The sequence below is a fragment of the Hoplias malabaricus genome, chromosome 14, assembly GCF_029633855.1.
Source record: "Hoplias malabaricus isolate fHopMal1 chromosome 14, fHopMal1.hap1, whole genome shotgun sequence".
NCBI lineage: Eukaryota > Metazoa > Chordata > Actinopteri > Characiformes > Erythrinidae > Hoplias > Hoplias malabaricus.
This window is the reverse complement of record NC_089813.1, coordinates 38,763,350-38,785,755: the sequence shown is the minus strand read 5'-3', so window position 1 is coordinate 38,785,755 and position 22,406 is coordinate 38,763,350. Positions and strand designations below refer to the sequence as shown.

The following is a 22,406-nucleotide window of genomic DNA, read 5'->3' as shown; positions in this document are numbered from 1 at the left end:
ACTGTCCACAGGTGTGTGAGTGTGACAGGGTGAGTGTGTATTAAACTGTCCACAGGTGTGAGTGTGACAGGGTGAGTGTGTATTAAACTGTCCACAGGTGTAAGAGTGACAGGGTGAGTGCGTGATGGACTGGTGAACTCTCCAGTGTGTGCTTTTGACTTGCCTCCAGTGATTTCAGGTGCGCTCTGTACTCACCCCAAACCTGAACAGGAGGAAGTAGTTAAAGAAAATGAATGAATGAATGAATGAATGAATGAATGTTGATAACACACTGGATAATTTCCTGTATACTCAATTAAGTAAAATGGATTGGTGGCTGTCAGCAATTTAGAGTGTGTGCTGCTGCAGGTGTGACTGTGTGTGTGTATGTGTGTGTGTGTGTGTGTGTGTGTGCGTGTGTAGGGCAGGGCCTTTGTGGTTGTAACTGTCAGAGGGAGTGAACCTGCTGCTCTCACCTATTTCACATTCTGACCGTTAGGAGCTGATCTGAGCACAGTTTCAGGCTTTTTCCATTCTGTTTAAACTCAACTCAAGAAATGACCGCAGCTTCTGCTCTCACTTCCCCTTTCTGTTTTCTAGCGCTCCTCAGTTCAGCCGCCTCTTCCAGGGATTTCACACCGAGTTAAAGGTGCAATCAATCATCTTCACCACCAAAAAGTCGCAAACAATGTACGAAAATTACTATTTGTTGTATTTTACATTCATTTTTAGTTCACAGGGAGTATTTCTTGCAATTCTCGTGTGTTACATATATTTCACGTATAACGTTACGTAATATTCATTTTCATTCAAACTCATTCTTAAATTGTTGCATGACCATTCTCCTACCTCCCTTTATATTTTGCAACAGTTGCTGGTACGGCACCTTTAAGACATATGTAAATGATGACTGATTCTGGTGTCATTTAAAAAGCAATCCAGGCTGAAACACTCTTTATAACTTCAGTGTGTACAGCTGCAGAATGTGGGGACGTATGTAAATGTGAAGGTTTTTGTAAAACCACCAAACCCACAGCTTTAAAGTGGTGTGTTTTGGCTTAAATCAAGCGTATTGCTGCTGAAATAACCTTCAGTCGCCTGGGAACATTGCTGTGAGGATTGATTGCATGCAGCATTTATAGACAACAAATTCACAAGTGCTCAAATTTAACACTCTTCATCACTCTCAGTGCTGATTAAACACTGTTGAGTCTGTTGAAGTTGCGTTCAGATGATTAGTTTTGGATCCAACTCATACCACGGGTGCTGGATGGAGCAGTTCTACTGCACCGCAGCCCAGCTCTGGGCACTGAGGGCTTGGTGATCTTAGGCTCATGTGCAGCTTCTCCAGAGCTTCGAATTCTATTGGCCATGAACTGATCACATGTATCAGCTGTATTCCCACACAGAGGGTGCTTTAATGCTTCAGGTTCAAATTTGTGTTGTGGAAGAAAGAGTAAATAAGAAGTGGTTTTCTCACACTTGTCTCGGGGGGTGTGTCTGTGAGTGTGTGATAGTGTGTATGTGTGTGTGTGTGTGTGTGTGAGAGAGAGAGCGGTTGCAATTCTTTCTGAAGTTCTCTGTGGGAGTGTGAGGAAGTGGTAGCGTGTGTAGGGCTGTCTGAAATCTGATGTGTTTTTACAGAAGTTTAAAGGGTCCAAACATGATGGAGAACTACTGACAGGGAGCGTGCCAGACCTTCTCGTTACATGCACGCACACACACACACACACACACAAAGACACACTCACAATTGTGGACATAACGGTCATTAGGGTGTGGAAGAGGACAATCTAAAGAGGACCATCACAATCCCGGCACAATGGTAACAACACCTCTATAACTTACTCCTTCTACTTCTGCTTCGTCTGGTGCCATGGTCCAGGACGGGCTGTGGTACCCTGGCGCATCCGCCTCCTGTAAGATGCTCATTTAATGCTTGGTGTGCAGGAAGGGGTCTTCAGTGCCCCTCTAACCTCTTTAAACCCTAAAAAATAAGTGGTTCTTAAAACCCTCAAATATATCTGCCTTTGCACATTCTTCTTCTTTGTTTTTTGTTCCTTTTTTTTACATTTATTTGAATATTAAAGCTGTTTCTGACACAATGTCTGTGGCAGCTTTTTTGTATTCAAATGAATGTAAATAAAATGATGAAAAAACTGATTAAAAATAATGATTTGAAGTTTGTATCAATGTAAAAAGAAAAGAAACAAAACTTAAAATGCACCATTTCTGCAGTAACGTCCTTTAAAAGTTATGCAAAACTACTTTATGTAAATATTACATTATTTAAATAGGAGCTGAATACTTAATAGTGGTTACATATAAATTTATAATTACGGAACAGTTAACGTGTGGCAGCCTGGCGCTGCAGGTAGTGTGTGTCACGCCGCTCCAGGGTCTCGGGGTCCTGGGTAGGATCCTCGCATCCGGTCACTGTGTGGTGTGTTCTCACTGTGTATGTGTGGGTTTCCTCCAGTTTCCTACCACAGTGTTCTAAAACACATACCGGTAAGTGAAGTGTCTGTGTGAGTGACTGGGTGAGTGTGTGATGCCCTGTGATGGACTGGAGCGTGCCCAGGGTGTGTTCCTGTATTGTGTCTACAGAACATGAAGAAATCATCAGACATGAACCATCCGTTTGTCGCATGCTTTGAATCTTTACTTATATTTTAACGAACAAACGGACACTCTGATTACAGTCTGATTTACACGATTACCCAGTTATCACTCCAGTTATGTACAGGTAAATATCTTAAACTAAGCCTAAATTAGTCACAATTCTCCCTGAACGCTGCCAGGAATTTAAAAAAACCAGAAGTGTTCAGCCTGTGGACGCTGGAGGTGGTAGAAACAGACTCCAATTCCTTAAATGGTAGAGATGTAATTTCTTTCCTGTTTTTAGTTCTGTATTAGCGCTCTACAGAGTGCTGCAGCTGATGGGTCATTCGGCGCTGATAGATGGAGGTCTTTCTCAAGAAGGTCTTTAGTTCTGCTTGTTGTAGCTTTCTACACACAACAGAAATCATGTCCACTTTTCTCACAAATATTGCTCAAGTGGTTGCCAAGTATTACAAGAAAATGCTGTGAGTTTATCCGCTGACTTGCTGCACGAATGTGTGGTAAGACTTGTCAAAGGGGAGGGCATAATGTGGCAAAGCATTGGCAAAGTTAGGACAGGGTCAGAGAGGACTTTGTATTGGCATTAGCTTTGCCTGTAGTTGGGCCTAGACACTTTAAAACGAGGGCAGAGTTTTGTGTAGATTAGGGCAGGGTCTGGTTAGTATTTGTCTTGGCTGTTGACTGGGTTGGGTTTAAGTATGTCTTTTGTTTTGACCAGACTGAGTCTGGTTCTGATTCATCTTGGCTTTGGACCAGATTTGGTTGAGATTCGTCCAGGTTTGGACTGGGTTTGGTTAAGAATAAGGCAAGGCTTGTCGTAGGGTTTAGTTTAAGTATTTGAAGAGTTTGTCTTCACAGAGTTTATGATACGTTTGGGAGGGCTTCAGTGAGATGACGGTAAAGCAGAAGCAAGCCTACGATTTGGGTTAGATGTTGATACAGTAGTTAGAGTTCGAATTGTTTAAGACAGCTGTTGGAGCCAGATTTGAATAAGACAACCTTGAGTATGGTTTGGTTAAAACTGACCGATGGATTTTGTCAAGTTTGGGTAAGGAAGAGGTACGTGTCGTCCAATCTTAGGAGAGGATTACGGTTAAAGCCGGGTCTGCCCTTGATCTTGCTGCAGTATCTGAGAGAAGGGAGAGGCGGGGTGTTGTCTGAAGAGGATGTGTGCATGCTTGCGTTTTGAGGAGCCTCAAAGTTAGCGGGATTTTCGCAACAGCGGCCGAATGCGTTCAAGGGGAAGTTGAAATATGTGTCAGAGGGGCCTGCGGTTTTGTCTCGACACTTCCTCACCACTTTTGTGTTTCTGGAGTTGTACGTACTCGCATCGTTAGCTGATATTCAACAGCCATCACTGACCTGGAGCATCTGTACTCCCAGGCAGCAAAACCTTCCTTGCTTCTCGCAATAAGAAAGCACATTCAGTGATGTAGCGCTCAGTCTTATTCTGAGAACACCAGTAGCTTCTTTCTTTCATTTCAGAGCACTTCAGAGTACAGCTCGATCCTCCCCTATGTCCGATAAGAACAATGAGAACTGTTCAAGAGGTGGAGACTGAGGTTTTGATGGTCTACCATTTTTTTTTTGTTTGATTTTATGAGTTCCACTTTCTCTGCAGCTTCAAATAAATTTCTAACTCACTATTTTTTTCAGATTTTTACCTTCTATTCATGAATGTGGCTTATCTTCTACGTTATCAGAAAAACGACGTACTTCGTGGAGGTTTTGACTGAAATTTAAACGAACATTGGGAGGTCTCTGACTTTTGCACAGTTCTGTGTGTGCAACACATTCCTATCTCTGATTCATTCATTCACAAACCTCAAGCGCACATGCTCCTTTCCAAAAATAACAGTTTTGGAATCCGTGTAGTTGAAGTAAGCACATTTGAAGACGTCTTCGCTCGTGGTGTGACACACTGATATGTTCCATGCAGTGACTGCAGAATGTCATTGGTCACTGGTTCCACTCACGAACGTCATGTTTTCAGCGGTTTCTCCAGCAGTAGCTGATTACTTCATGGTCATTGCTTTCTATGGCAACGTAAAGTAACTTATTCTTATTACTGTAATGCATTTCTGCTTCTGTGCGTCACGGTCAAATATAGGCAAAAATACACAAGCATATTGTCATTGACCAAAACCAAGAGTAAGCCTTTTACTAGTTTCTATAAAGTTCACATGACACGTGATGAAGGACCAAATATAGCTTTTTCATCCCTGAATGAACCCGTTTATGATCCAGAGAGCGGGCCTCCCACGTGAGGACTGTTATTATTAAAACGGGTTTAATACAGACTCTCCGAAACATCCAGGTCACGAGGTTAATGCGTAATGATTATTTTACAAAGAAAAGAAGAATCATCAATCAAGAGAAAATGGTAATTTGCTCCTTCGGTATAAACATTTGCAGCAATTCTAATGCTCAGTTCATGCAAATAATACTTAAAAGTGAGAAACAGGAAACAGTAAATAATAAGAGGTTTAAATATGCGATGCATGCAGATGTTAAGCTGGAGCCATGCTTATGAGAAAACAACAAGCTGTTGCTCTACAGATCTTTTTCTGACAATGTTGTTAACACATGAGGTCATATTTGTATGCATCTTCCTGTTTAGATCACAGTGGAAGTCCCTCTCAGGCGTGTTAAACCTAGTTTCACTTACAGTTATTTTTTTCTATGCAAATGTTATCAACGCATGGATGCTTTTAGAACTCATTTTGAAGTTGTTCTGCAGATCTATGTTACAAAAGACAACTTTCAGGATGTTTAAACACAAATTAATGCAGGTTAAAGGGTGAGATACCACTTTTTTAATGGTTAACCATGGAATTGTTAGTGTAGACGTAAAGCCGAGACGTAACAGTTGCAAACTGTTGCAGCACAATGTCTATTCTAATATACAGAGCGGGCCATTTATTCGGATACAACTTAATAAAATGGGGATGGTTGGTGATATTAACTTCCTGTTTGTGGCAGGGTGGTGACCATGGCGGCCATTTTGAAGTCGGCCATTTTGGATACAACTTTTGTTTTTTCAACGGGAAGAGGGTCATGTGACACATCAATCTTATTGGGAACGTCAAAAGAAAAACAATGGTGTGCAATTGGTTTTAACGTAACTTTATTCTTTCATGAGTTATTTACAAGTCTCTGACCACTTATAAAATGTGTTCAAAGTGATGCCCATTGTGTTGGATTGTCAATGCAACCCATTTCTCCGACTCTTCACACACTGATAGCAACACCGCAGGAGAAATGCTAGCACGGGTTTCCAGTTGAAAAACCAAAAGTTGGATCCAAAATGGCCGACTTCAAAATGGCCGCCATGGTCACCACCCTGCCACAAACAGGAAGTTAATATCACCAACCATTCCCATTTTATTAAGGTGTATCCATATAAATGGCCCTCCCTGTATACACTGTCACAAAGTATCCACACTCCTCTTGATATGATCTCAGTCTGGAGATTATTAAAGAGCCATAGCAAGGTACTGAACAAGACGATAAAACTCTGAAGCAGTCACACACAAGACCCCAAGAGCCAGCAAAACTGCTATAAAGCCTCATAGCAAAGGATTATGTTCTCTGGTGTGACCAAGATCCACATCTAGATTGATAGATAGATACTTTATTAAACCCAGAGGGAAATTCAATCCAGTAGCTGTTCCATACTGAGGCATAGTTACCGTAGAGATAAGAGTAAAAGTAAATAATGACTGCAAAAATAGAAATATAAAACTTAATACAGAATATAAAATAAAATAAAGAATGTGCAAGATAATCAATCCTGAATGGATCTAGAGACGGCAGCAAGTGGGGCAAATTCTATATTAATACCCTCCCTTTCAGAAGAATGAACAGAAATACAATGGCAAAAGTGTGTGTTGCTTCCACATTTGGGTAGATAGAATATGTTCCGTGGAACTGTGAGAAATACCCCTCCAGATTAAAGAGAAATGAGTTCACTCAAGAGCTGATAATCACTGTGTTGGCGGCATCTGACAGAACCATCTGTAACTGGCCTCTGTTTCCTGCTGATGACCACAGCAGCTACATTTAGGTACGTTCACAGAGTAGCAGCAGTATCTCTTCATTTACTTTCAGCTCACACCTTCTGTTTGTGTGTCCCATATTTGGTTATTCCTCTACTATACAGAACATGATGGTACAAAATCTCATGCTCTAGTTTCTCAGACATGAACTGAACCTAACCCTGAATGACCTGCCAGTGATGTTGTAAAACAAGCCGGTTTCATTAAAAAAGATAACGTACCACTTCTTTACAATGGAAAACAAAACTGTTCTAGGTCTTAAAGAAACATCTGTGACCTTCTATGGTCAAAGTACCACAAGGATCAAACCCCACATCAGCGTTCTCCCCCTGTCTAAACAACCTTGTTCAGAGCGGCCGCTTTTAGCACCTGTTGCTTTAAATGATAATGAGCCGCTCGCTGTTCACCCCGACCCTGAGCGCACAGCAGTGAGGGGCACAAGCTTTGTTTTTAGCTGTTTTTGCTCTGTTCTCTTTCTTCTGCTTTCTCGTTTTCTCCATTTTTACTCAGTGCTGTATTGCTGTGTTTAACATCGTCTTTTTGCTTTTATATAAACATGGGTCCAGCACTGTGATTGGACTCGGATGTGGTCTGAAGTGTCTGATATCTATGTAAGAGGCCTGTGGGTTTTTTTTTTATTTGCCATCGGTTGGTTGGTGGGCACTAGATTCCCAATATAATGAGCTTCATTAAATTTTTATCTTTTTTGAAGGGTAACTGCATTAAAACACACACGCACACAAACACAATAGACAGATGCAATATCTGTCTATTACAATAGATTATTTTTACTGGTTAGAAAAATGTCATACATACTACGTCCATCAAAATGTAAAATATTTTACACTACACTAATATTAACACTCGTTTTCAGGAGCAGAGTCTCCACAGTGAGTGTTAGCTCAGAGAGACACACCACCCATTCGTCTCAGTTCAGTATTCTGGAGTCTCTTCTTTGTTTTCTGGCTCACAGCGGCTAAGAAGCATCCGGCCGAGATAAAGAGGAACCGGCCACTGGCCTCAGTCCACTTCTCACTGACTATTTCTTCAGATGAGCGTTAGGGCCACAATCACAGAGGCTTTTGTAATTTTCTTTGTCGGTTTAGCAACACAATGTCTGTTTAACTTCTTTTAAATGCTTTACATGGATTTACAGTCTAAAAATATTTCCATGGGGTTGTATTTGTGAACTGATCAAAATCAGAATCAGAATCGCTTTATTCGCCAAGTGTGTGACACATACAAGGAATTTGTTTTTGTGAGATCACACATGTATGACGTGGACAACAGACCGGACGAGCACACAGACTTTAAACAAGTATTAATCTAAGGCAAAAAAAAAAAAAAAAATACAATACATAAAGAACAATAATAATAAAGAGCCGAGGAGTTGTGTGAAAATGTAGAACTATGGAGAACTACTGTATGCAGAACATTACAGAATGATATGAATATAGTTGGAGTTGGTGTTTCAGTTTAGTTTAAAGTTTAAAGTGTGAGGTGTCCACTGTTGTTGATGAGTGCTACAGCTCTGGGGAAGAAGCTGTTAGTGTGTCTGGTTGTGCTGGTTTTGATGGCCCTGAATCTTCTGGCAGAGGGAAGTGTTTGAAAGTGGTGATGTCCAGGTTGAGAGGATCCAGCTGTAATTTTGCCAGCACTCTTCATCACCCCACTATTGTATATGTCCTGAAGCGTTGGCAGATTACATCGAGATTACATCGAGATTACATCGAATGATTACATCGAACTCTCAGCCGTTCTGATTGTGTGCTGTATTATAACTGGACCTTCACCTTTGCGATGTTAAAATGGTTAATAACCAGTGCAAGAAACATTGTATTTAAGTAAAATGCCGTATACCAATACAGCTCTTACTCCAAAAAAACTGCATTGTGTGTAGCTTCTGAGTTCAGTTCAGTTTGTCTGTGTGTATCACTTCGGAGAATATTATTGTTGGTGACATAGCATTCACACACAATGCTACTGACCAGGACAGATACACGCTTCCCCAAAATACGTGAAGCTCCACCACTTCTTTTCTAACTTCAGCCAACACCTCACCACAGGAGAGCTCAACACGCTTGGAGGAGAACACGAAGTGTCCAGATCCATTAAGCCAGTTGTTAACAAACACTACTTACTAAAACAAATCTGATACTGTGCATGTGATTGGGGCAGAGGAAGGGTCTTTCTACTCACACACAGAGTGAGGTTATTTGTGCTGTACTCGAGCCCCTGCCTTGGACACGTGACACTTACCAAGGCACGGACCTTGTATGTATAACATATTCGGCAAAATAAGATGATTCTGATTCTGAACTGTATGCGGCGTGCTGTTGGTTTGTTAAGTTCATGTACATGATTCACACCTTACTCATAACACATATCACTCCTTCCATCGTAGCCTTTGTTATATCATACGATGGAGCTGATTCTCCCCTGTTGTGTGTCCAGTCTAAACCTTCAGAGACTGTGGGTTCTTCAGGGACTCTGGACTGATGACTGATGTTCTGTGATGAATGTGTGATAAATGTAATAAATGCCTTCAAAGATGACTCTGCAAGGCCAGGCCACAGTGTTGCTAATAAAAGAGCGAACACTTCTACGGTACTGCAATAAATAAATAAATAAATACCTCAGCAAGTAAAATCATCTTTTATAATGTAAACATCTCATCATTCTCATTTTGAGATTAATATTAGTTTTTATTTTGATATGTTCTTTGATTGTTTTAAGAGAATTTATCAGACAAAATTAGTTCTATTCCATTGTCAGACCATAAGACTTTTTTCCAAATCATGAGACATACCACTTATAAAACAATAAACATTTACTGGATAAAATCTGGTTAAACAAAGAGCATGTCACAATAGGCCAAATAAACACGTTACACATGTTCTTACAACAATAAAAATGGGTAAAGTCTAATCTTATAATAATCTCATAATGAGAAATATTAGATACATGGATCTGATCTGTCATTTCTGATACTGATGTTACTGGTATTGATGTTATTGGTACTGATGGTACTGGTATTGATGTTATTGGTACTGATGTTACTGGTATTGATGTTATTAATACTGATGTTACTGGTATTGATGTTATTGGTACTGATGGTACTGGTATTGATGTTATTGGTACTGATGTTACTGGTATTGATGTTATTGGTACTGATGTTACTGGTATTGATGTTATTGGTACTGATGGTACTGGTATTGATGTTATTGGTACTGATGTTACTGGTATTGATGTTATTGGTACTGATGTTACTGGTATTGATGTTATTGGTACTGATGGTACTGGTATTGATGTTATTGGTACTGATGTTACTGGTATTGATGTTATTGGTACTGATGGTACTGGTATTGATGTTATTGGTACTGATGGTACTGGTATTGATGTTATTGGTACTGATGTTACTGGTATTGATGTTATTGGTACTGATGGTACTGGTATTGATGTTATTGGTACTGATGTTACTGGTATTGATGTTATTGGTACTGATGGTACTGGTATTGATGTTATTGGTACTGATGTTACTGGTATTGATGTTACTGGCACTGATATTATTGGTACTGATGTTACTGGTATTGATGTTACTGGTATTGATGTTATTGGTACCGATGGTACTGGTATTGATGTTATTGCTACTGATGTTATTGGTACTGATGATACTGGTATTGATGTTACTGGTACTGATGTTATTAATACTGATGTTACTGGTATTGGTGGTAGTTGTATTGATGTTATTGGTATTGATGGTACTGGTATTGATGTTACTGGTACTGATGTTATTGGTACTGATGGTACTGGTATTGATATTATTGGTACTGATGTTACTGGTATTGATGTTACTGGCACTGATATTATTGGTACTGATGTTACTGGTATTGATGTTACTGGTATTGATGTTATTGGTACCGATGGTACTGGTATTGATGTTATTGCTACTGATGTTATTGGTACTGATGATACTGGTATTGATGTTACTGGTATTTATGTTATTGGTACTGATGTTACTGGTATTTATGTTATTGGTACTGATGGTACTGGTACTGATGTTACTGGTATTGATGTGATTGGTACTGATGGTACTGGTACTGATGTTATTGGTATTGATGTTATTGGTACTGATGTTACTGGTTTTGATGTTATTGGTACTGATGGTACTGGTATTGATGTTATTGGTACTGATGGTACTGGTATTGATATTATTGGTACTGATGTTACTGGTATTGATGTTCTTGGTATTGATGTTATTGGTACCGATGGTACTGGTATTGATGTTATTGCTACTGATGTTATTGGTACTGATGATACTGGTATTGATGTTACTGGTACTGATGTTATTAATACTGATGTTACTGGTATTGGTGGTAGTGGTATTGATGTTATTGGTACTGATGGTACTGGTATTGATGTTACTGGTACTGATGTTATTGGTACTGATGTTACTGGTATTTATGTTATTGGTACTTATGTTACTGCTACTAATGTTATTGGTACTGATGGTACTGGTACTGATGTTACTGGTATTGATGTGATTGGTACTGATGGTACTGGTACTGATGTTACTGGTATTGATGTTATTGGTACTGATGTTATTGGTACTGATAATATTGCTACTGATGTTACTGGTATTGATGTTATAGGTACTGATGTTATTGGTACTGATGGTACTGGTACTGATGTTACAGGTTTTGATGTTATTGGTACTGATGTTACTGGTATTGATGTTATTGGTACTGCTGTTACTGGTACTGATGGTACTGGTACTGATGTTATTGGTATTAATGTTATTGGTACTGATGGTACTGGTATTGATGTTATTGCTACTGATGTTATTGGTACTGATGTTACTGGTATTGATGTTTTTGGTACTGATGTTACTGGTACTGATGTTACTGGTATTGATGTTATTGGTACTGATGGTACTGGTATTGATGTTACTGGCACTGATGTTATTGGTACTGATGTTACTGGTATTGATGTTACTGGTATTTATGTTATTGATACTGATGTTACTGGTATTGATGTTATTGGTATTGATGGTACTGGTATTGATGTTACTGGTACTGATGTTACTGGTATTGATGTTATTGGTACTGAAGATACTGGTACTGATGTTACTGGTATTGATGTTATTGGTACTGAAGATACTGGTACTGATGTTACTGGTATTGATGTTATTGGTACTGATGGTACTGGAACTGATGTTACTGGTACTAATGTTACTGGTATTGATGTTATTGGTACTGATGGTACTGGTATTGATGTTACTGGCACTGATGTTATTGGTACTGATGTTACTGGTATTGATGTTACTGGTATTTATGTTATTGATACTGATGTTACTGGTATTGATGTTATTGGTACTGATGGTACTGGTACTGATGTTACTGGTACTGATGTTACTGGTATTGATGTTATTGGTACTGAAGATACTGGTACTGATGTTACTGGTATTGATGTTATTGGTACTGATGGTACTGGTACTGATGTTACTGGTACTGATGTTACTGGTATTGATGTTATTGGTACTGATGGTACTGGTATTGATGTTACTGGTATTGATGTTATTGGTACTGATGGTACTGGTATTGATGTTACTAGTACTGATGTTATTAGTACTGATGTTACTGATATTGGTGGTAATGGTGTTGATGTTATTGGTACTGATGGTACTGGTATTGATGTTACTGGTACTGATGTTATTGGTACTGATGTTACTGGTATTGATGGTAATGGTACTGATGTTACTGCTACTGATGTTATTGGTACTGATGTTACTGCTACTGATGTTATTGGTACTGATGGTACTGGTACTGATGTTACTGGTATTGATGTGATTGGTACTGATGTTATTGGTATTGATGTTATTGGTACTGATGGTATTGGTACTGATGGTACTGGTAGTGATGTTATGGGTACTGATGTTACTGGTACTGATGTTACTGCTACTGATGTTATTGGTACTGATGGTACTGGTACTGATGTTACTGGTATTGATGTGATTGGTACTGATGGTACTGGTATTGATGTTACTGGTACTGATGTTATTGGTACTGATGTTACTGGTATTGATGGTAATGGTACTGATGTTACTGCTACTGATGTTATTGGTACTGATGTTACTGCTACTGATGTTATTGGTACTGATGGTACTGGTACTGATGTTACTGGTATTGATGTGATTGGTACTGATGTTATTGGTATTGATGTTATTGGTACTGATGGTATTGGTACTGATGGTACTGGTAGTGATGTTATGGGTACTGATGTTACTGGTACTGATGTTATTGGTACTGATGGTACTGGTACTGATGGTACTGGTTTTGATGTTATTGGTACTGATGTTATTGGTATTGATGTTATTGGTACTTGTGTTATTGGTACTGATGTTATAGGTACTGGTGTTATTGGTACTGATGTTACTGGTATTGATGTTATTGGTACTGATGTTATAGGTACTGATGTTATTGGTACTGATGGTACTGGTTTTGATGTTGTAGGTACTGATGTTATTGGTATTGATGTTATTGGTACTGATGTTACTGGTATTGATGTTAAAGGTACTGATGTTATTGCTATTGATGTCATTGGTACTGATGTTACTGGTACTGATGTTACTGGTACTGATGTTATAGGTCCTGGTGTTATTGGTACTGATGTTACTGGTATTGATGTTATTGGTACTGATGTTATAGGTACTGATGTTATTGGTACTGATGTTATAGGTACTGATGTTATAGGTACTGATGTTATTGGTACTGATGTTATAGGTACTGATGTTATTGGTACTGATGGTGCTGGTTTTGATGTTGTAGGTACTGATGTTATTGGTATTGATGTTACTGGTTCTGATGGTACTGGTTTTGATGTTACTGGTTTTGATATTATTGGTACTGATGTTACTGGTATTGATGTTATAGGTACTGATGTTATTGGTACTGATGTCATTGGTACTGATGTTACTGGTACTGATGTTACTGGTACTGAGGTTATAGGTCCTGGTGTTATAGGTACTGATGTTATTGGTACTGATGTTATTGGTACTGATGTTACTGGTATTGATGTTATTGGTACTGATGTTACTGGTACTGATGTTATTGGTACTGATGTTACTGGTATTGATGTTATTGGTACTGATGTTACTGGTACTGATGTTATTGGTACTGATGTTACTGGTATTGATCTTATTGGTATTTATGTTACTGGTGCTGATGGTACTGGTTTTGATGTTATTGGTATTGATGTTATTGGTACTGATGGTACTGGTACTGATGTTACTGGTTTTGATGTTATTGGTATTGATGTTATTGGTACTGATGGTACTGGTACTGATGTTACTGGTTTTGATATTATTGGTATTGATGTTACTGGTACTGATGTTATAGGTACTGATGTTATTGGTACTGATGATACTGGTACTGATGTTATTGCTATTGATGTCATTGGTACTGATGTTACTGGTACTGATGTTACTGGTACTGAGGTTTTAGGTCCTGGTGTTATTGGTACTGATGGTACTGGTTTTGATGTTATTGGTATTGATGTTATTGGTACTGATGGTATTGGTATTGATGTTACTGGTTTTGATGTTATTGGTACTGATGTTACTGGCATTGATGTTATAGGTACTGATGTTATTGGTACTGATGGTACTGGTTTTGATGTTATTGGTATTGATGTTATTGGTACTGATGTTATAGGTACTGATGTTATTGGTACTGATGTTATAGGTACTGATGTTATTGGTATTGATGTTACTGGTATTGATGTTACTGGTATTGATGTTATTGGCACTGATGTTATTGGTATTGATGTTACTGGTACTGATGTTATTGGTATTGATATTACTGATACTGATGTTATTGGCACTGATGTTATTGGTACTGTTGTTATTGGTATTGATGTTACTGGTACTGATGTTATTGGTATTGATGTTATTGGTACTGATGTTACTGGTATTGATGTTATTGGTACTGATGTTATTGGTATTGATGTTATTGGTACTGATGTTTCTGGTTTTGATGTTATTGGTACTGTTGGTACTGGTACTGATGGTACTGGTATTGATGTTATAGGTACTGATGTTACTGGTATTGATGTTATTGGTACTGATGGTACTGGTATTGATGTTATAGGTACTGATGTTATTGGTATTGATGTTACTGGAACTGATGTTATTGGTACTGATGTTATTGGTACTGATGTTACTGGTATTGATATTATTGGTATTGATGTTACTGGTACTGATGTTATTGGTACTGATGTTACTGGTATTGATGTTATTGGTACTGTTGTTATTGGTATTGATGTTACTGGTACTGATGTTACTGGTATTGATGTTATTGGTACTGATGTTACTGGTATTGATGTTATTGCTACTGATGTTACTGGTATTGATGTTACTGATACTGATGTTATTGGTACTGATGTTACTGGTACTGATGTTACTGGTACTGATGTTATTGGTACTGATGTTACTGGTATTGATGTTATTGGTACTGTTGTTATTGGTATTGATGTTACTGGTACTGATGTTACTGGTACTGATGTTATTGATACTGATGTTATTGTTACTGATGTTATTGGTACTGATGTTACTGGTATTGATGTTATTGGTACTGATGTTATTGGTATTGATGTTATTGGTACTGATGTTACTGGTACTGATGTTACTGGTACTGATGTTATTGGTACTGATGTTATTGGTATTGATGTTACTGATACTGATGTTATTCGTACTGATGTTACTGGTACTGATGTTACTGGTACTGATGTTATTGGTACTGATGTTACTGGTATTGATGTTATTGGTACTGTTGTTATTGGTACTGATGTTACTGGTACTGATGTTACTGGTATTGATGTTATTGGTACTGATGGTACAGGGATTGATGTTATAGGTACTGATGTTACTGGTACTGATGTTATTGGTACTGATGTTATTGGTACTGATGTTACTGGTATTGATGTTATTGGTACTGATGTTATTGGTACTGATGTTACTGGTATTGATGTTATTGGTACTGATGTTACTGGTACTGATGTTATTGGTACTGATGTTATTGGTACTGATGCTACTGGTATTGATTTTATTGGTATTGATGTTACTGGTACTGATGTTATTGCTACTGATGTTATTGGTGTTGATGTTACTGATACTGATGTTATTGGTACTGATGTTACTGGTACTGATATTACTGGTACTGATGTTACTGGTACTGATGTTATTGGTATTGATGTTATTGGTACTGATGTTACTGGTATTGATGTTATTGGTACTGATGTTACTGGTACTGATGTTATTGGTATTGATGTTATTGGTACTGATGTTACTGGTATTGATGTTATTGGTACTGATGTTACTGGTACTGATGTTATTGGTATTGATGTTATTGATACTGATGGTACTGGTACTGATGTTATTGGTATTGATGTTATTGGTACTGATGTTGCTGGTACTGATGTTATTGGTATTGATTGTAACATCTCGTAGGACAAGACGCAGTTAGCGGTGATGCTATATGTGACCTGTGCTACTTTCAACTGTGTACATCTTCTTTTGAACTCTCTTGTAATGGAGGGTAATGGAGTAAATCACTGTGTTTTGGAACTCCTCTTATGCTTTTTGTTTTAACAAATTGTGGGTAACCCTGCAAATAAAAACTGCATCTCAAGTAGCCTCTCTGAAAGGGCGCATTAATGTCCTTCAATATAACCTCCCTGTAGTCTATGAATGAGAGTTTTAGAGCAATTTGTCCTTGTGTATGTTCTTATCTGATAACATTTATGACGCACTTATCTTCTGAAAACATCAAACATACTGGTTAGCTTTCCAAATGAAGGGTGCTACTGCGTCAGTATGTTAAGTGACCTAAAATAAATACGACTATAACCACAGTTATTAGTGGTGTAAGCTGAACTGTCGATATGCCACTTTGTGACAGACTTGTTCAAAGGTGCTATACACAACTTTTTGTAAATTAAACTAACTTATATGCAAAGATATAGTGGTATAGAGTAAAGTAGGTTGACCATATTATGGTTTTTAGAAAAGAGTACACTTAGGGCATAATGGCGGCACGGGGCAGACAGACACCTGCAGTGTGGGGAAGGTTGGGGGTGTAATTTCATGTAATTGGTTGCACCATGGCAGTGTGTACAGGGTAGGGATGTTAATATTTCATAAATCCTTCCTTAACCATGCAACTATGTTGAAATTTAATACATAAACAGCTGCTTTTAACAAGACAACTAACAAACGCATTTAGGGACAGATAATCGTAATCCTTTCTATTCAACATTTGGTCCTAAACAATAATAGTAACAAATAAAAATAGGTTCAGATTTATACTGTTTAATACTGTTTCCATTCGGCAACTAACTGCTGCTGCTCTGTCCATTGGATGTTGCTCTGGTGCCGAGGATAGTGACTGAGATGCTGGTTGACCATTGGCGTGAATGCCAGTGTTGGCGTGTAATAAAGTGGGACCTCAAAATGTGGAGACAGCAGACAGCAAAAGCCCATTCCCAGATATTTGTGACAATTTAGAAATCCTTTGGGTATGCATTTTGTAGGTCCCAAAAAAGAGGATATGTCAGGGAAAACAAGGACATACGGTCACCCTGAATAAAGGTATCCTGTTCAGAGAAGTCTCAAAGCGCTGTTGTGCTCGCCTGTGTTTAGCAGGCACTTTGTCTTGGCACAAAAGCAAGGGAGAGACAACTGAAGGGAAAGTGTGGCTGAATATGAAGCATGGATTGGTCTGAGATGATGGTGCTCTACCTCAAATCTTGTGGCAAAATATCAGATATACTTTTTAAACAGGAACAGTGGTCTATGCTTTGAATGTCTGACCATATATATATATATCCTACATATTGTGGCATCTACATTAGTGAGGTGTGTTTTGGTTTGATTTGTTGTTGTTTAATGTTTTTGGTTTGTCGTGCTGTTTTGTGCATGAGGGTGGTTTAGCTATCATGTGGTAACCGAACATCCTCGCAGCTCTTTCCCATTTTGCTATTCGGACAGTCTGATCTTGTGTTTATCTTCCTGCAGGCCAGTAAATACCACTGGCAGAGTCAGAATGTCAAGCAGAGTGGAGTGGACGACATGGTCCTTCTGTCCAAAATCACAGAGGACGCCATCGTGGAGAACCTGAAGAAGAGATACATGGACGACTATATCTTCGTATCCTTTGACTGCCATGACATTTCTACAATTGTACAATGTCCGTGTGCTTCGGTGATCAAAGTGGAGTGGGTCATTTACTCAGATGTTGAGTAGCCAACAAATTAAACACCGCAGGACTGTAAACAACAAGCTCAGTCTTTCCATTCGTATCAAATGTGCTACCTACCTGTGCACATCCCTACCCCAGAACCTACCCAAATTACATTGCTGATATTGCTGAAATCTAGCTCACTTGTTCACAACGGTGCAGGTTTCTCCACCGACCCCTACAACAGCTTGCACTGCTAAACCAGGAAAGAGCAGAAAGACTGAAGTAGAAAACATCATGTTGCATTCTTCTCTCATGGTGAGAGTGCATGTGTTTTGGGGGCTGGTTTTGAAAGAGGGCTGAGGAGGTGGTAGCCTGCTCTCTACAACATTACCCTCTTTAGCGATAAGGTATAAACACACTCTTCCACATAGTCATTGAGAAGGTATTGATCTGAAATGCTCCGTTCTAAAGTGAATGTTGTTCTCAGTTGTTGATGGAAGCAATTATTTGAAGACTTGAAGACCAGAGGAAAGTTGTATTGCTCAGATGTTGCTCATCGAGGGGTCAGGAGACATGGCCTTGTGTCAGATGGTTGTTTTCCAGAAACAGCATTAACCCAAAAGGAGGTATTCTGTCTGGATAAAAGGGCAACATTTATTTACAGCATCAAAACAGAGAAGGCCCTAAGCGCTAATGAGAAATGGTTTTGAGTTCCTCTCTTTAGTTCTGCCGCAGATAAAGATGTGTTAATATCTCGGTGAATCCGAGTACAGTACGAGACTTTTATTTCAAGACTAAACTGCTATCTATCGAAAGTATACTATACAAGATATTGATGCTCTGAAACAAAGGGCCCTTCCTCAAATCGGTGACCAAGCCAGGCTTTCATTCCTTGCTGGCATCTATTTACTGTTAGCGGTGTTAGCTGCTCTGACCAAACTACCCCTTTAAAATTTCACTTCCTGTGATGTAGAGACGCTTTATATCCGCTGTGAGAGGAAGGGTTTAAAAATAAAACACAGCTTCAGTATTTTAACATACAGTAGCGTCTCGGTTAAAGTGCCGTGCTGATATTATGTCACAGCAAGTGTTTGGGACAGAGATATCAATCTTCTGAGAATAAGAGGAATGATCTGTGATTGACTGTTGTTCTTTAACATTAAATTAATGGGGCTAATGGACACAGAGAGAGAGCCCAGATCGGGGTTGGGTTTCCAAAATGCATCTTAGAACAGAGGATTCTTAAGTGGTAGAGTGAGCATTGCACTGAACACTCTCTCTCTCTATCTCTCTCTGTCTCTCAGTCTGTCTCTCTCTGTCTCTCTCTCTCTCTCTCTCTCTCTCTCTCAGTGTCTCTGTCTGTCTCTCTCTCTCTCAGTGTCTCTGTCTGTCTCTCTCTGTCTCTCTCAGTCTCTCTCTCTCTGTCTCTCTCAGTCTCTCTCTCAGTCTCTCTCTCTCTGTCTCTCTCAGTCTCTCTGTCTCTCTGTCTCTCTCTCTGTCTCTCTCTGTCTCTCTGTCTGTCTCTCTCTCTCTCTCTCTCTCTCTCTCTCTCTCTCTCTCTCTCAGTGTCTCTGTCTGTCTCTCTCTCTCTCTCAGTGTCTCTGTCTGTCTCTCTCTGTCTCTCTCAGTCTCTCTGTCTCTCTCTCTGTCTCTCTCAGTCTCTCTCTCTCTCTCTCTCTCTCTCTCTCTCTCTCTCTCTCTCTCTCTCTCCCCATGTTAAGGTGATCTTTACACCAAGATGTTTTGGGGAAACTGGGCCCTGATCTTCGACAGGAAAGCAAGTGTTAGATCACTAATCTGAAACGTCCAGAAACACAAATCTGAAGAAAACAGTCACATTACTCGATTTACTTGGTTTGAAAGTTGTTGTTTTTTTTACAATAATGAAATCCCAGTATGACAACGCACAACTACAGTTATTTCAAAGTGTAACTGCACATACCTTTCACTATACTCAGGACAGTCATAGTGAAACAGCATGGCACTGGATTTAACATTACCTTAGAGATAGGAAAATAACTGTCTAGGCCCTTAGAGAACAGTTAATGAGGCCTTTTTGCATATTTATATTTAAACTAATACATATAATTATTATAATATCGTTAAATCCAGAAAGTCTGTGTTGTATTCAAGCTCTGTCGGAAATATCAGAGTTATGAGATGAGCGCACATGAATGCCACCACAGTGTCCTGTTTACTGGGAGGATCTTTTTGATGTTTAGCAGAAATATCAACTACAAAACGACATGGTGATAAAACACTGCAGCATCAGTGGGTGGGGGTTAATGGGTGGGACACTTGTCAATCATTTTTATCTTAAGTCAATCACCTGATTGTGCACTGTTCCCCAAGCAAAACTGAAGGAACCAAGTAAAATATATTTCAGGGTTTTATTCAAGCTTTGAATGTCCAGTAAGTTATGTTAGCAGCATTAGCTTAGTGCTAACATACTATTGGAAATACCATAGGGCTCTAGCTGAAACTAGCCTCATGAGGTGCGTTTGGTCTCTTGGTTTTTGATTGGTTAATTAATGACACGTTGATTTGTGAGGGACATCAACATAACAATGAGCTGGGTTTTTTTTATGTAAGGAGATATAGACCTGTCTTGGTTTAACCGTTTCACTCTGTGGAGTATCTCTCTTAAAAGTGCTGACGCTTAGCTTTAGCATCTGATATTACATTCAGTGATTATGGCTTTTTTTTTATCTGTGAAAATGTAGGTGACCTCATTATAGACCATGTTTTTGTTATTTAGCTAACTCACACACACACACACCACACACACACACATACACACACACTCACATACAGAGTGCTATGTGGATCACAAGACCTGTTGGTTCCTCTTTACAGACCGAGGCACTTAGCAACACACACACTTCCTTGTTTCTCACTGCACACATCTGCTGGTGTTTCTTACAGCGAAAAGCTTTTAGGGCTTTTCCAAAGGTCAAGTTTTCCTATTAATAAAATCAGACTGGGTTCGAATCCCAGGCAGGAAAACCAAACTATGAGCATAATATATTGAAGTAAATTTAAAGGAGAAACTGTCAAATTACCTGCAAAAGCAGCTAAACTTTGTATGTGATTATTCATTATTTACATGTCTCTGTCAAGTACAAGTCACTTAAAATGAAGAATCCATTTGTTTTCAGAGTCCCCTGAATGATCTGGTTTATGCTCCACAGAGTGGGCCCCTGTCTGGATGGAGCCATGTTTACAGTAGTTTTAGTCTGACACATCCAGGCCATTAGGTGTCAGTATAATGGCTGTTTCATAAAGAATCATCATTGTAGAAAATGGTTGATTGTGCCTTTAAGGGAGTCAAACTGGACTGATAACACTTCATATTTGAGCTGAATGAGTCCTTAACTCAGGTCTGTAGACGTACATTGGGTCCGTGTTGATATCGGTGAACCCGTTTAAACAGATGCCGTATTTTACAGACAGAGAGATTGAGCTTTACCAAGGAGCCGTAAGTAACCATTTTTTATTACATTTATATTTTTATACTTTGAACCCATAACATAATAAGGGTCTGACGACCCTAAGTATTTTGTTTGTTACAAAATACTTGTGGGTTTGAATCCGGCTCCGGGTGACTGTCTGTGAGGAGTGTGGTGTGTTCTCTCTGTGTCTGCGTGGGTTTCCTCCGGGTGACTGTCTGTGAGGAGTGTGGTGTGTTCTCTCTGTCTGTTTGTTGAATATATTAATATCTTTCTCTCTCTGCTTCCCTCTCTATCTCTATCTCTATCTCTCTCTCTCTCTCTCTCTCTCTCTAGGCACAGTATGAGAATCCTCCCCATATCTACGCATTAACAGACAACATGTACAGGAACATGATGATTGACAGTGAGAATCAGTGCGTCATCATCAGGTGACTACAGATTTAGAAAATTGTGTTTAGCAGAACTTATGGGAAGGGTTATTTAACGTTGGTTTTACTGAACGACATGTGGTTTAGGGGTTGGCCCTTTGACCAGGAGGCTGCAGGTTCAATTCCAGGTCCGACTGGGAGTCCCAGAGTGCACAATGGGCTACTACGTAGTACATTTACATTACATTTATGCATTTGGCAGACGCTTTTATCAAAAAAGCGACTTACAAAAGAGGATCTAACATTCAAACTACCACTTTTAGCTGAAATAGACAGCTTCCATGGGTCTCATTAATAGTCCATGTATCAACAGACTTAGGCCATGCTTACCTTGAACCAGTTAGACCTTGTTTAACTTCTGTGGGTCCCGTTAAGTTGCACTGGCTGGGTTAGGGTAAAAGCGCGGGACCATGACTGAATGAATTCAGCAGTTTTGTTTTAATACGAACTGAGTTCATGGGAAACACTTCATTCACACGCTGCCGACTGACACATTTGAAAAATGCTTATTATGTAGCACATTTTTGGAAGAAGGGCTATTGCTTGTTGTGAATGTGCTACAAACACAGTCTACGGCTACAATCAAATTATTCTAACTCCTGCCATTCTGCGAGTATTAAGAAAGCAACA

At 39.1% G+C, this 22,406-nt stretch overlaps 1 protein-coding gene across 1 annotated transcript in view; it reads left to right on the top strand.

Annotated features, from left to right (window-relative positions):
* Positions 1-1,576: 1,576 nt before the first annotated feature.
* The window catches only part of myo1f (myosin IF), a 49,656-nt gene continuing 28,826 nt past the window's right edge, over positions 1,577-22,406 (top strand). Inside the window, exons 1-4 of the mRNA XM_066643517.1 lie at positions 1,577-1,804; positions 17,731-17,862; positions 21,285-21,374; positions 21,682-21,776. Coding sequence (XP_066499614.1) covers positions 1,802-1,804; positions 17,731-17,862; positions 21,285-21,374; positions 21,682-21,776 — 320 coding nt within the window. The 5' untranslated portion in view covers positions 1,577-1,801. The remainder of the gene's footprint in view (positions 1,805-17,730; positions 17,863-21,284; positions 21,375-21,681; positions 21,777-22,406) is intronic.